This window comes from Harpegnathos saltator, unplaced genomic scaffold (genome assembly GCF_003227715.2).
Source record: "Harpegnathos saltator strain DR-91 unplaced genomic scaffold, Hsal_v8.6 scaffold7, whole genome shotgun sequence".
NCBI classification, from domain to species: Eukaryota; Metazoa; Arthropoda; class Insecta; order Hymenoptera; family Formicidae; genus Harpegnathos; species Harpegnathos saltator.
In genome coordinates, this window is record NW_020230537.1 from 413484 (window position 1) to 426922 (window position 13439).

General features: G+C 50.6%; 2 protein-coding genes across 6 annotated transcripts in view; one reads left to right on the plus strand and one right to left on the minus strand.

The window, feature by feature from the left end:
- Window positions 1-26: 26 nt before the first annotated feature.
- ND-51 (NADH dehydrogenase (ubiquinone) 51 kDa subunit) lies at window positions 27-2369 on the plus strand. The gene is made up of 6 exons (XM_011151914.3): window positions 27-210; window positions 384-454; window positions 608-1276; window positions 1366-1598; window positions 1661-1864; window positions 1955-2369. Exons 1-6 carry the CDS (start codon window positions 162-164, stop codon window positions 2139-2141), a joined length of 1413 nt encoding a protein of 470 aa, XP_011150216.1. The 5' UTR covers window positions 27-161; the 3' UTR covers window positions 2142-2369.
- A 1486-nt stretch (window positions 2370-3855) lies between these two features.
- LOC105189658 (RNA pseudouridylate synthase domain-containing protein 2) overlaps window positions 3856-13439 on the minus strand; it is a 127678-nt gene continuing 118094 nt past the window's right edge. For 4 of the 5 annotated variants that reach the window (XM_011151916.3, XM_011151917.3, XM_025305533.1 and 1 more), the window contains 2 exons: window positions 10860-11036; window positions 5069-10712 (listed from right to left, as the gene is read on the minus strand). In XM_011151916.3, coding sequence (XP_011150218.2) covers window positions 9828-10712; window positions 10860-11036 — 1062 coding nt within the window. In that variant the 3' untranslated portion in view covers window positions 5069-9827. Of the gene's footprint in view, window positions 4178-4790; window positions 10713-10859; window positions 11037-13439 lie in introns of those variants that run through there. The other variant, XR_003113953.1, reaches the window with a different exon arrangement.

Here is a 13439-nt window from a genome sequence, read left to right on the forward strand (position 1 = left end):
TACTCGACTTGTAGTCTTTTCATAATTTTATTGCGTAATACGCGCAAGCCACGTCTTTAATGCAAACGCACAGATGAAAATATCAATAGTCGATAGTTTACCAATCGAGTAAGAACCTCGGCAGTTTCTCTCGGCGATCCTCGTTGGCGATCAGCTGCAAAATGGCGAGTGCCATAGTGCGTTGTTTTCAGATTCCGAGGAGACAATTAGGTGAGTCTTAGCCTTCGTTTGTTATTAAAAACGCGTACACCGTATTTTGTCCTATCATTATCAACAATAAAATAACGAATAAAGTATTTGCACGCAGATTATGCCTCATTCGCCACGACATATTTAACGCGACAAGGTTATGTAATAATTAAATAAATTTACGCTTTTTAAAGGTCTCCTCGGATCGTCCTTAAGCAGTCAACAGCAGCAGAGAGCTTTCGCCAATGCTGCTCCCGAAGGAAAGGTGAGACTCTTCTTGGACTCTTCCGGACTGGTTTGCGTCAGTTCCATTGTGTCACCTGTTTCTCTCTTCTCTTTCCGCTTTAAAGCCTTGAGACAAACAGACACGTGATATTAAAGACTACTACTTACATTATTGGCACCTCTTCTCCCACAGAAACAAGGTTCACCCTTGTCTGATCAAGATCGTATCTTCACGAATCTCTACGGCAGACACGACTGGAGGCTGAAAGGCGCCATCAGCCGTGGTGATTGGCACAAGACCAAGGAGATACTGGACAAGGGCGCTGACTGGATCATCAATGAAATCAAGGTTTCTGGCTTGAGAGGACGTGGTGGTGCTGGTTTCCCCTCTGGCATGAAATGGTCCTTTATGAATAAGCCGTCGGATGGCAGACCCAAATATTTGGTGATCAATGCTGACGAGGGTGAGCCAGGCACTTGTAAGGACCGTGAGATTCTGCGTCACGATCCGCACAAGCTCGTGGAAGGTTGCCTGATCGCTGGTCGCGCTATGGGAGCCTGCGCTGCGTACATTTACATACGCGGCGAGTTTTACAACGAGGCGTCCAACATGCAAGTGGCTATAGCAGAAGCTTATCAGGCCGGTCTGATCGGGAAGAACGCCTGCAATTCTGGTTACAATTTCGACATCTTTGTGCAACGAGGAGCAGGCGCGTACATCTGCGGCGAGGAGACCGCTCTGATCGAGTCCATAGAAGGCAAGCAAGGCAAACCGAGGCTGAAGCCACCGTTCCCGGCCGACGTCGGCTTGTTCGGTTGCCCCACGACCGTCACCAACGTGGAAACAGTAGCGGTAGCACCCGTATGTGTGTGCGCGAGTGTGCCGATGAAGATTTTACGCCCTAAAAATGCTACATTTGTATGTTTATTTAACTAAATATCAACTTGCAGACAATTTGCCGCCGAAGTGGAGCATGGTTTGCCTCATTCGGACGCCCGCGCAATCACGGAACCAAGCTCTTCAACATCTCCGGCCATGTTAACAAGCCGTGCACCGTCGAGGAAGAAATGTCTATCCCGCTGAAGGAGTTGATCGAGAGGCATGCGGGCGGTGTAATCGGCGGATGGGACAATTTGATGGGTGTCATTCCTGGCGGCTCTTCTACTCCCGTCATCCCCAAAAGGTAAACCAGCCGGCTGACGATCTCTCCTTCCGAAAGTCACAAGGTTAAAATATAACTTGCAGCGTATGCGACACCGTATTGCTGGACTTTGACGATCTCATCAGAGTGCAGAGTTCCTTCGGCACAGCAGCAGTGATTGTGATGAACAAGCAGACGGACATAATCAAGGCCATTACCCGCCTGATAAGCTTCTACAAGCATGAATCTTGCGGTCAGTGCACGCCTTGTCGCGAGGGTATCAGCTGGATGTATAAAATACTCAAAAGGTAGACACATTTACCACCAGCGCGACTCGCAGCGCGTGAGCGTATCTTTATTTGATAATGCATAAACGCCCGATATATCCGATTGTGCAGATTCGTGGAAGGTAACGCCGAGATGCACGAGATAGACATGCTATGGGAATTAACGAAGCAAATAGAGCTACACACAATTTGTGCGCTGGCGGATGGCGCTGCGTGGCCAGTACAGGGTTTGATCAGGCACTTCAGGCCGGAAATCGAGGCTCGCATGAAGCAGCAGAAAGAAGTCGCGTTCAGCTAAAGAGCCGAATACGAGGAATAGCAGAAGCTAGGTATGAGAGTATGATAGAAAAGGAGACGACATCCTAGAGAGCAGTCCCTGTAAGATTTTATATTTATTTTTGCTGTATATAAATGAACTTATACACGCGGTCTTAGTCGCGATTCTCTCGTGCAACAATCGGTTCGTTGAACCCGGCACAACGTCCGCCGCTGGTTCGACCCTATATAATAAAAAGAATATAAGAAAGATCTTGGGCATATTTATATATATATATATATGTGTGTGTATGTATGTATGTATGTATGTATGTATGCATGTATGTATGTATGTATGTATGTATGTATGTATGTATGTATGTATGTATGTATGTATGTATGTATGTATGTATGTATGTATGTATGTATATATATATGTTGATAAACCTAACAAAAAAGCAATTCATTTTATAAATCTCGCTATATTTAATCAAGACATGATCCATGTTTAGTCGAGATTCGAATCACATCTAGCTGATACTCGAACCACATTTACTCGAGACTCAATCCACATTAGATGAGCTAAAAAAAATAAGTAATCTTATAAAAGATATTGACCCGTTATTTCGACGAACCAAGCACTTACATTTGAATGAGTGGTTAAATATATATATCAGAGCGATGAACCAATTTAAAGCCAAAATATGTTGATATATTGATATTTTTGATCAAAATAATTATGATTAATTTCTCAATTAAAATATATTGGGGGTACTTTGCGTTTCATTTTATATTTTTTACTATCAACTGAAACCTCTAATGAGTGAAAAAGGAAACTAAATAAAGGGATATAGTGTGTAATTTCTACATTATGTAATTTTGCAGCACACCTTAGCGTATCGGCCAAACTTATTTAGAACGGTGAAACCGACACTTACCTTTCAGGCTGTGCCTCATACAGATAGCCGTGTCGTATCCACTTGTTACACGGCTTATGTGAAAATTATGTATATCTGCGAACGCCGTGCGTTACAGATATGCTGCGAAACGATGATGCCGCCGTCGCTGCCTGACGCCCTTCGCTTAACGGCGTCCGGCGCCAATATTATGCAGAATAGAGTGACGGAATAAACGGTATATATAGTGAATGGAAAATATTTTTACCGAACGCGCCTTTTGGCGGAAATGAAGTGTAGCGAAAGCCGCCTCTGTCATGAATCATGCATACGATTCCCGGGCATTTACGTTCGACGCAGAATACGTAACGCCGATGACTTTGCCGGCGGCGGTGGGTTTTCCATGAAAAATACTCACCACTACAGTTTTATACCGAACGATACTTTGCATTTATTCGTTCATCATACAAGAGAATTCACTAGCAACTAAACGTTCCGCCGGCTACGATACAGATAATGATGTGGCTTTAGATACGGTACAATGTGCGTATACAATATATACAAAAGCACACACTCGTTCTCTCATTTCCACAGACAAATATCTCTCCATCTCTCCCTTTCTCTCGCGCTTCTCTCTCCCTCCCCCTTCCCCCCTCTCTCTCTCATTCTCACACTCTCTCACTCTCTCTCTTCTCTCTCTCTCTCTCTCTCTCTCTCCCCCCCTCTCTCTCTCTCTCTCTGACTCTCACTCTCTAAGCGCCACTAAAGTCGGAACTGTCTTTTTCGCGGTTTTGAAATTACCATGTGTTTCTCTTTTTCTTCTTTTTTTTTTCATTTAATTACTTAAATAATAGATTTAAGCTAGCCATTACGTTCGAGACAGCTCGGCGACGGTGGACGAGCTGTCCCGGTTGAGTTAGTAAGCGCACACACTGTCTTTTATGATAGGTCCGTTTTGTTACGTTTTATCTCCCCTTTATCTCTTTTGTTCCTTCTTTTTTTTTCTCCCTATATGTATACATACACATATATATCTACCAAACCCATATTCCTTCGCGTCGCACGTCGCTGCTATTACTTTTTCCTTTACATCTTTGCTTTCTCGTATTCACGACTCTCGCGGGCAGTGATGGCAAGATTGGTTTGTCCCGAGTGCTCGCAGGTGCTCGTGCTCTAGATCGCTCTAGATTGAAAAAATATCTAGTATTAACGTGTCATGTTCCTCGAACGTTTTTAGGCACTAACGTATTTTCTCTCTCTCTCTCTCTCTCTCTCTCTCTCTCTCTCTCTCTCTCTCTCTCTCTCTCTCTCTCTCTCTCTCTCTCTCTCTCTCTCTCTCTCTCTCTCTCTCTCTCTCTCTCTCTCTCTCTCTCTCTCTCTCTCTCTCTCTCTCTCTCTCTCTCTCTCTCTCTCTCTCTCTCTCTCTCTCTCTCTCTCTCTCTCTCTCTCTCTCTCTCTCTCTCTCTCTCTCTCTCTCTCTCTCTCTCTCTCTCTCTCTCTCTCTCTCTCCCCCTCTCTCTCTCTCTGCGGTCTATATATCTTGATCCCGTGGAGAATCTCTATGTTAAAAAGATACCTATCTGCGATCTACGGTAACAGCTCTATACGCCAGGCCAGAAAGCAGCCGTCGTACTAGATTTTCACTCGCTCTCGCTCTAAAAAGTCAGAGATTGGAGAGAGAAACTCCTATTCTAAATATATATCTAATATATCCGGCAAACTCAACCCTCGACCGCGCACATTCATCAATGTAAATCGACAGCTTGTGTGTCGCGGCAGTACAAACTTAAACTTACATACTCTCGTTGAGAGATGCACGCACGCACGACACAGGCGTGCTTGCGTATTGCGATGTGATCGCAGATTGATAGCACTGGTCGTAGCAAAAATCACCCCTCCATCCAGAACATCCAGACACGTCGCGCGTGAGTTGGCCCCGTCAGAAAAGCGAAGTAGAGTGGTTTTCACCGTTGGAGGTACGTCAGGCAAGTCGGAAGGTGCACGTCGTCGCTTCCACCCGGGACGACGACGGTGTTGGGGAGGGATATTAGATTGCATCGTATCGTATATATTGCATCGCCTTTACGATACGATTTCGCCTTTCGAATCTGTAACTCGCCAATCGCATCTGGATCACTTCCCATCACTGCTCACGGCTTAACGACCCGACGCTAAATACAAGCTAAAGACCGCTCGCGCTCACGCGGAGCGTGTTTTGTTAGCCGCCGCTACTCTCGCACGCTGTACCGCGCCGTGTTATCGCGCGTGACGCAAAACAGACCGCGCCGTGATCGCTGTGTGTGGTGTGGGTGGGTAGTAGCAGCAGCAGCAGCTTCTTCGACGTCACGCGGGACAAGCGTGCGATGATGGTCGCTTTTGTGCCGTCGGTGTCGCTAAATGGCCGAGAGAGGAACTCGTGAATAACGAGCGCGCGAGCGAGTCCCCGGCGAATCGCGATGAATCGCCGGGAGCGCGCGATCAGCGAGAGCGGGGACGAGACGACGACTCGCACACTACCCACACTTCATAATAAAATAATATAGCGCGTTCATTCTCCTCGCATTTCACTCGCTCGCGATTGTACTCGCTCAACGAGACACTAGAGCTTCAACAGTCGCTTCGGATCTGACGCTATCAGGGTACCCCCGCGATCACTCGGACAACAGATCAATGTGACGCTTCAAATTCGGATTATCCAGAGACAAAGTCCGGATCCGGATGCAAGTGTGATTAATTATGTTTATTATTATGTATCATTCGAATTATTATTTTGGCTAATTTTGTGCTCTTAAAATTGATCCGTATCTTTTGGCCGTATCTGTTCCTCTACGTAATTCGACCTTGGATCTGAGTTCAGTTCTCGATTCAGTTCAGGGTCCTGGTGGGTCGTGATGATCCGAATAATTCCGACTACGAATATAATTGGATTTCGACGTGTCGGGTGAGAGCTCGGATATCCGGATAGTTGGAGCCCTGCAAAACGAGTTGTCGTCGTGCGGGCTGGACCGTGCGCGCTCTTGGAGGTCGCACGGCGCGGGGAAAGGTACATGTGCACGATATGATTGAAAGCTCGCTGGTCGCTCGCTCTTTGGCATGATCATTGGCTGTCGTCCGGCAAGATCACGCTTATTGTTGGAGACTCCTGCCGCTGGACCCGCGCCACCGCATTGGTTCTCCTGCGCGTATACATCTGCCATAAAAATAGACGCACGCGCGGTTTCCCTACGTCAGCCCCCTACCTGTGCCGCGGAGGATGCGACCTCCACCTCCACCTCCACCTCCACCGGCCTCTCTTCTTCCTGGCGATCGCGCCGGTTTCAAGGAGTCTATTCTCGAGACCGTGCGAGAAAACGCATGCGCACGTGTGAATGAGACCGAGTCTCGTTCTCAATGAGGAGAACGGCGATCAGGGCCACGGAGAACAATGCTGATTGCGTCGCGCGCCGATCTCGAGAGGATGACGAGCGCTTGGCTGCGGCGATGATATCCTTCGAAATCGGGCGAGCGCAGAGCGCGCGATAGGAAACTGACGACGGTGAGCAACCGAGAGAGAAAGAGAGAGAGAGAGAGAGAAGCGCGAGATATTATTCACGCACTCGAGAATTGCTCTAACAACATTGTGGACGATTAATCTTTTCGCTACTACGCGCCGCTACAGCGCGGTCTCCCGCCAAGGCTTTCTTCTTTAGAGGGCGATGCGCCACTGCAACGGGGCGCCTTCTTCGGCAACTGTGCTACGATATTCACTGCCAGTACTGAAAATATCTATAGCACAAGTGACGTGAACTGTGTGTGTGTGTGTGTGTAGATTTTCAATACTGGCAATGAATATCGGAACGCAGCTTACATTATGCACTTGTGAGAGCCAAAAGAGAGTTTCCCGTCGCTACGAAGCAGTTTTTCCGCCTGTTTGAAAATAACGTTCAAGCGATGGACAGACGATGGAAGAATGAAGAGATGCTGTCATTTTCCGATCATCGCGATGAAATAGGCCAGTGGGCATAATAAGGATTTTTTCGTCACACGCGTAGCTCGTGACAACCGTAGCGAAAAGATTAATACCGACGCGACTCTCTCTCTCTCTCTCTCTCTCTCTCTCTCTCTCTCTCTCTTTCTTCCTGCTCACGACTCACGACATTCACGGAATCTTTCACAACGATATATTAACGATAACACACTATTACACACGATAGTACAAAGTCGTAGGGCTTCGTTGAAGTCGCTTTCCGGGGCGAGCGCTTGCCGCGAATCGTCAGGCTGCCACCGCCGCGGCTGCGAGATAAATTTATCTCCTAGTTAGCTGACTCTCTCTTTTTGTCAGGCCCAAGTGCCCGAGGCGATTTCATGCCAAAAGCAACACCGCCGCCGGATATAATCGATATCGCCGATTCGCTCCGCCGCCAAAGTCGATTTCCGAATTCGGGGCTGACGTAAATCTACCGCGCAGCAGCGGCAGCAACATTCCTCAAGTTCGCGACGGCCGGACGCGTTAAGCGAAATGTCAAAGTACACGCAACACCGTTTATTCCCGCTCGCGTCGTTTATTCTTAGATAAAAGCGTTTTCGTTCGCGCGACGGCCGCTGGAATTTGGAGAAGGAAAAAATGGATCTTTGCGAGCGTATTCGCCGTGAATCAAAATGTTCCGCGAGATCGCGCGCGCGCGCGCGCGAGTAAAATGGTGACGCTTGCTTGCGTTAGGGCGTGCGTGTGTGTGTGTGTGTGTGTGTGTGTATGCGTGTGCGTGTGCGTATGTGTTTGCGCGACTCGCGCTGCTACCCGTAGAAATAGAAAAGATCGCGACTTCTCCGTGCTCCTGTACGTCATAAATCAAGATGAACAGTACGATGCATCGGAGCACCATGTCATCTCCGACAGATGCATCAATCTTCGCACGGTGTTACACGGCTTGGGTGGTGGGGAAGGGCGCTAGAGCTCTCTCGCTCCAGCGACAATGACTTTTTGACTGACTGCTCATAAAAGCGGCCCGGGCCATCGCGTTTTTCAGAATGCATGCATTCGTCTCGTTCCCGCCTCGCGAAACGCCTGGCGTAAACGACTTTTACATGCGAATTGTTCGAGTCGCGCTCGCGGAGCGAGCCGAGCGGACGCCTCGCATAGAAATTTCTCAGAATTTGTCCGGACATGCGCGCGCGCGCGCGGCACGCAGAGATTCCGATTAGAATTTAGAAATTTTCTCGCAAAACTGGTTACCCGACTGCGTTACCAATCGGAGTCGGCGACCCTTGTAGAAGATCCGTCCACGGCACGCAGGCAGAGTTCACTGTGCCCTCCCGACAACTCAACGTCTCTCAACGTAGACCCGCTTTTCTCCAGAAGAAGATTCTCGAACGGTAAACGACCCATCTGCTCTGACTCAAGAAATGCTAAGCTACACGGTTCTCCCCACCTAGCATAGGCTGAATAATCAGTGAAAGTGTTTCGCAGAGGTTACGACAGAGTTTTCACAGTCTGCGATGTTTAATGCAATATTATATAAGCAAAATCTGCGATGTTGTAGTAGAATGAAAAAAATACTAGAAAATCAAATACTATAGTCATATGTGAGAATTGTGAATTGTCACAAAGATAAAATACCGGGTTTTCCACTCTGGGCACCGGGTCGAGTATCTGTAATCACAGATTCGCTATGCCTGTTACCACACACACACACACACACACACACACACACACACCTCTCTCCCGTGGCAACCGAGTTGTCAAGGTCGTAACGCGCGAAACAAACAAAGATACCTGCACGCGGAAGCTACAACGAAGTCCTGCGACTTGTAACAATTCCACGTCGACCGATTAGTCGTGTGCAATGACCTTGCCGGAGCTGCCGGAGAGAAGGGATTGTAGGAACAAGTAGTCGCGAGGACTCTCACGTCAGCAGAATTTCACGCCGCAGTCTGAGCGGGTCGAAGCGCGCGCGCGCGCGCGCGCGTTCGCAAAATGTCGTCTCAGCGGTTTATTCGGGCAGGGAAAAGCACGATTGAGAAATCTGGAATGCGCTGCGTGAGCAGCGAGACAAAAATAACAATAATGACAATCTGATTTATTATTTGGCTCCCAAAATCAGGACAGTACGAGGACTAAACGTAAGAATCGGTAACAATGTTGTCTTTTGTCGCTGTGATTAATTTGCGCAGTAAATGTCGTCGCGGTGGATCTCTCGCGCGGGACCCGAACAGCGGGGATCCCTGCCAGAATGTATGATGAAACGAGAGCGAAACCGGCGAACTCGCCGCGAAAACTAACATGCGTCTTTCTACCCTCTGCGTGTACGAGCATGTGTGTGTGCATGTGTGTGTATGGGATGTATGCGTGGTACACGCGCACGCGCGCGACCGACGAACGAGCGGCCACGTCGGCGAATCGTTTCGCCGTTCGCTCTGCGAACGTCGTGCAATAACGACGCCCGGCGTCACTTATAACACCATACATCGTCGGCGAGCTGCAGAAATGCAAATCGAGCGACGAGATTGTTCCCGCAATCCCATTTCTCTCGGATCGCAGCCCCGAGGAATCCGACGGCCTAGTTATAGGAGAATGTAACTGTATATTCGTGTCTGCAGATGTATGCGTGTGTATTTCATGTCATGTACACGTCTGTGTGAATGTCTTATCTGTGTACCTGTGTGTGTGTATTCGCGTGTACGATGGTCAAGATCGCTCGTTGGCGGATGGAAGGCACGGGGTAAGGATATCAAAAGGGGGTTCGAGACTCGGCGGCGGCGGCCGGACGACGACGACGGACGACGACGACGACGACGACGACGACGACGACGACTCGCCGAGGAATCCGCGCGGATCACCCTCGATCACGTCGAAACTATCGATCGTCGCCAGACCAGTCGCTGGCCGCCCACGCTGGCAGCGGCGTCTCATACTCCCATCCCGGCCCGCAGTAACGCCACGCGTGCAGATACATCACCAGGTCCGACGGTTTCGGGTCCCTGTACTTTACTTTGCACTCGTAGCAGTGCGGGTCTACGGTGACCTTGTCGTTAGCGAAGCTCGAATCTGGTGGCTCCGAACCTGTCTGAGTTCCCACGGTGACTTTTAGGGATTTCAGCTCCTGCTGCTGTTGTTGCGGCTGTTGCTGCTGCTGCTGCTGCTGCTGCTGCTGCTGTTGCTGCTGCTGCTGCTGCGGCTGTTGCTGCTGCGGCTGTTGCTGCTGCTGCTGTTGCTGCTGCTGCTGCTGCTGCTGTTGTTGCTCGTCCTCGACCAGGCCCGGAGTGGACGATGGCGAAGATCCGTCCTTGTCGTTGGCGGAGCCCAACATTCGCTCTTCCATCTCGAGCTTCGGCTTAAACAGGCTCATCTCGGAATCACCGTCCATGCCGAGCCAATTCTCGGCATTGTGAATACTGATGAGATCCTTCACGAGCTCCTCGTCGGTCTTGCCGATGTTACCGCCCTTACCCTTATGTGGGCCAAAAACCACGTGATTGTAGAGCGGATCGTTGACCACCGGGTAGCCGAGGTACTGCAGATGGACACGGATCTGATGCATACGTCCGGTTTGCGGCTTGCAAAGCACCACGGACGACTTGCCGTTGTAACTGAGACGCTTGAAACGGGTGACGCAATCCTTGCCCTTGTCAGAGACCTTGCACACACCGATCTTGTAGGAGACGACCTCAATCGGTTCCGAGCAGATCACCTCCTCCTCGGGGAACTCACCCTCCACCCGACACACGTACTGCTTGTGAACCTGAAATGTGAAACGCACACATGCACACACACGCTTGTCGTCGTCGTCGTCGTGGTGGTGACGTTCAACGATTCCACCGGTGAGTGAGAGAGACGGGCGAGCGACGCCACAGCTACGCCGTTTTCCTTCTCGCGTTACGCCACTGACCTGTCGATTTCTTATTTGATGCTCCATCTGCCTCGCCTTCTTCGGCGTCCTGCCGAACAGGAGGATGCCACTGGTGAGTCGATCCAGCCTGTGAATGGTCCTGAGGTTCTTCAAGTTGTACTCTTTCGCCAGGATGAAGACCACGGTGTTGTGACGGTAACGGCCGCACGGGTGCACCTGCGATCACAAGCGAGTGTTTATCATTCAGCTTCGCTGTCGCGTCTCACTACCCTGTCGCGAGCTCCTACAGCGTTTATGTCTGTTAAATGCTCAAATTCGAGGAGTGAACGGTGACTGGGTAGAATCGAATTCCCCGAGCGGTCAGGGAGTCAACATCGCGGAACTTTCGAGCCGACAACGCGGATTTGCAGGTACAATGACCGGCTGGCTGACTGGCTGGCTGGCTGGCTGGCTGGCTGGCTGGCTGGCTGGCTGGCTGGCTGGCTGGCTGGCTGGCTGGCTGGCTGGTTGGCTGGCTGGCTGGCTGGCTGGCTGGCTGGCTGGCTGACTGACTGGCTGGCTGGCTGGCGGATCGTATCGAACTCCACCTGACTCGATAAGCCCGCGCGTCTGTCAGAATAGCGGCTCAATAACACGTAGCGCGGCGGCTATCGACTAGCCGGCGCGCGCGCGCGCTCGGCGAACCACGCTCGGCACGATAATCCGGCGATTAAAGACAACTTTTCTGCTCGACGCCGCTCGGGGATTCCAGCGGCTCTCGCGCCGTCCTGTAGCGCGAAATTAATTTCTACGATTAAAAGCTACGCAAATTCGCGAGAGGGCTCAACTTCGGTGAACACCGGTGAACAACAATTTATCTCGCGTATAATAACGCTCCGTCCCACCCGACGTGTCTTCCACATTATTTTTCATCCTCCCTCGACTAAATCCGAGCACGTAATTACAACTTTTCTGTCATTATTTATTAACGTATCCCCAATCTTTATCGCTGGAGTTTTCGCAAAGAGTCGTAACACGGCGAACAACGTCGCGAACTTTGCATCGCGACGAATCGCAGTTGCATAACGGCCCGACGTCTGCACGCGAAAATTAATTCGGCCAATCGACTGGAAGTCCCGGCCTCTTCTCTCGCAGGCAGGCGGGCGGGCAGGCAGGCGGGCGGGCAGGCAGACAGGTCGGCAGGCAGGCAGGCAGGCAGGCAGGCAAGTAGGCGGGCAAGCTATAAAAGAGGTACTCGAGAAAGCGGCGGACGGACGCGAAAGCGACCATTAAGTCGCGTCGCGCTTATGCGCCGAGCGGGCACTTGTGCATCCGATTATTTTTGCATTAATGCCCGTTGCGGCGGTTTTGTTGCGCAAGCTCTTGTTAACGACCTCCGGGGACGGGGACAGCCGACGCCGACGCGGCCGCCGTGCATTCGATGACATTTGAGAGGAAAAGTAGCCGGTGCGGTGGTGCACGCCGGCACGTATTTGCACGCCGAGCTCTCTCGCTGTATTAATCGCGCGACGGACCGGACCCCTCCGCCTCGTCCCTCGTTTTATCTCTCGCTACGAGAACGCAGCAGAATGCAACATTTTCGCGAAAATCACCGATGCACCAACCGAGAGTTGTCGAAACGCTGGTGGAAACTGACAAGAAAATGGCAAGAGAGAAATGAAAAGACGAGAAAGAGGGGAGGAAGGGAATGGGAGGGAACATCAATCTCGTGGGAAGTTATCTACTCCGAAAACTCGCGCTTCATCTCCCCCAACATGTGTACACGCCGCTGCGCACTTTAGATTACCGCCGAATGAAGTAATTGAGACTGATGCCGCGGAGATAAAGAGGAGAAAGAGAGGAAAGAGAGGTCTCTCTCTCTCTCTCTCTCTCTCTCTCTCTCTCTCTCTCTCTCTCTCTCTCTCTCTCGGCTTCCTCGCCGGCTAGAAAGCCCTTTAACCATCAGTTACGCCAATGAATCACCGATACGTAGAGTCCAGCCGACGCGTCGGAGCTCACGCTCGCGGAGATTGCATTACCGTGAGCGCGCCGCAAAGCGGTATTCTTGTCCTTTACGCGTTTCCACAACGCCCGCGGAGCTCGACATTATCGCGCACGGCAGTAACAGCGCGGAGTAAATTGTCCGTGATTTGCGAGCGGCGTAACGCGCACGATTAACATTTTAATGGTAAGTTTTATTTGCGCGCGCCCGCGGCCGTCGTTTTTGCGGCTTCGAAACGAAACGTTTACGCGAATGTGGGCGCGCGCGGTTTTTTTTTTTCTTTCTATCATCCTCCTTTTTTGCATTTCTCTCTTTTATCCTTTCATTGTCGCGCTCACGCCGGGAGGGTTCAGAAAATGTCAAGAGAGACCCCGCGAGAGCCAAAACGTTGCATTTTAAAAAGGCGAGCTCGTTAAGACCCTTGGCATTCGACGCGCATCCGTTAACCGCGCCGTTCCGTTCCGTTGGTCGCCATTTGAAAAAAACGACTCGTTAGCGGCGATTTAGCCGCGTTCGTCGCACACGCGCACGCGCGGATCCCAGGAACACACCTAGGCGAAATTCGCCGCGGTTAAAGAAGCGAGAGTCCGCGCGCGCTTCGGTGTCGACGTCGCGGTGGATTAATTCCAGGGAAACAC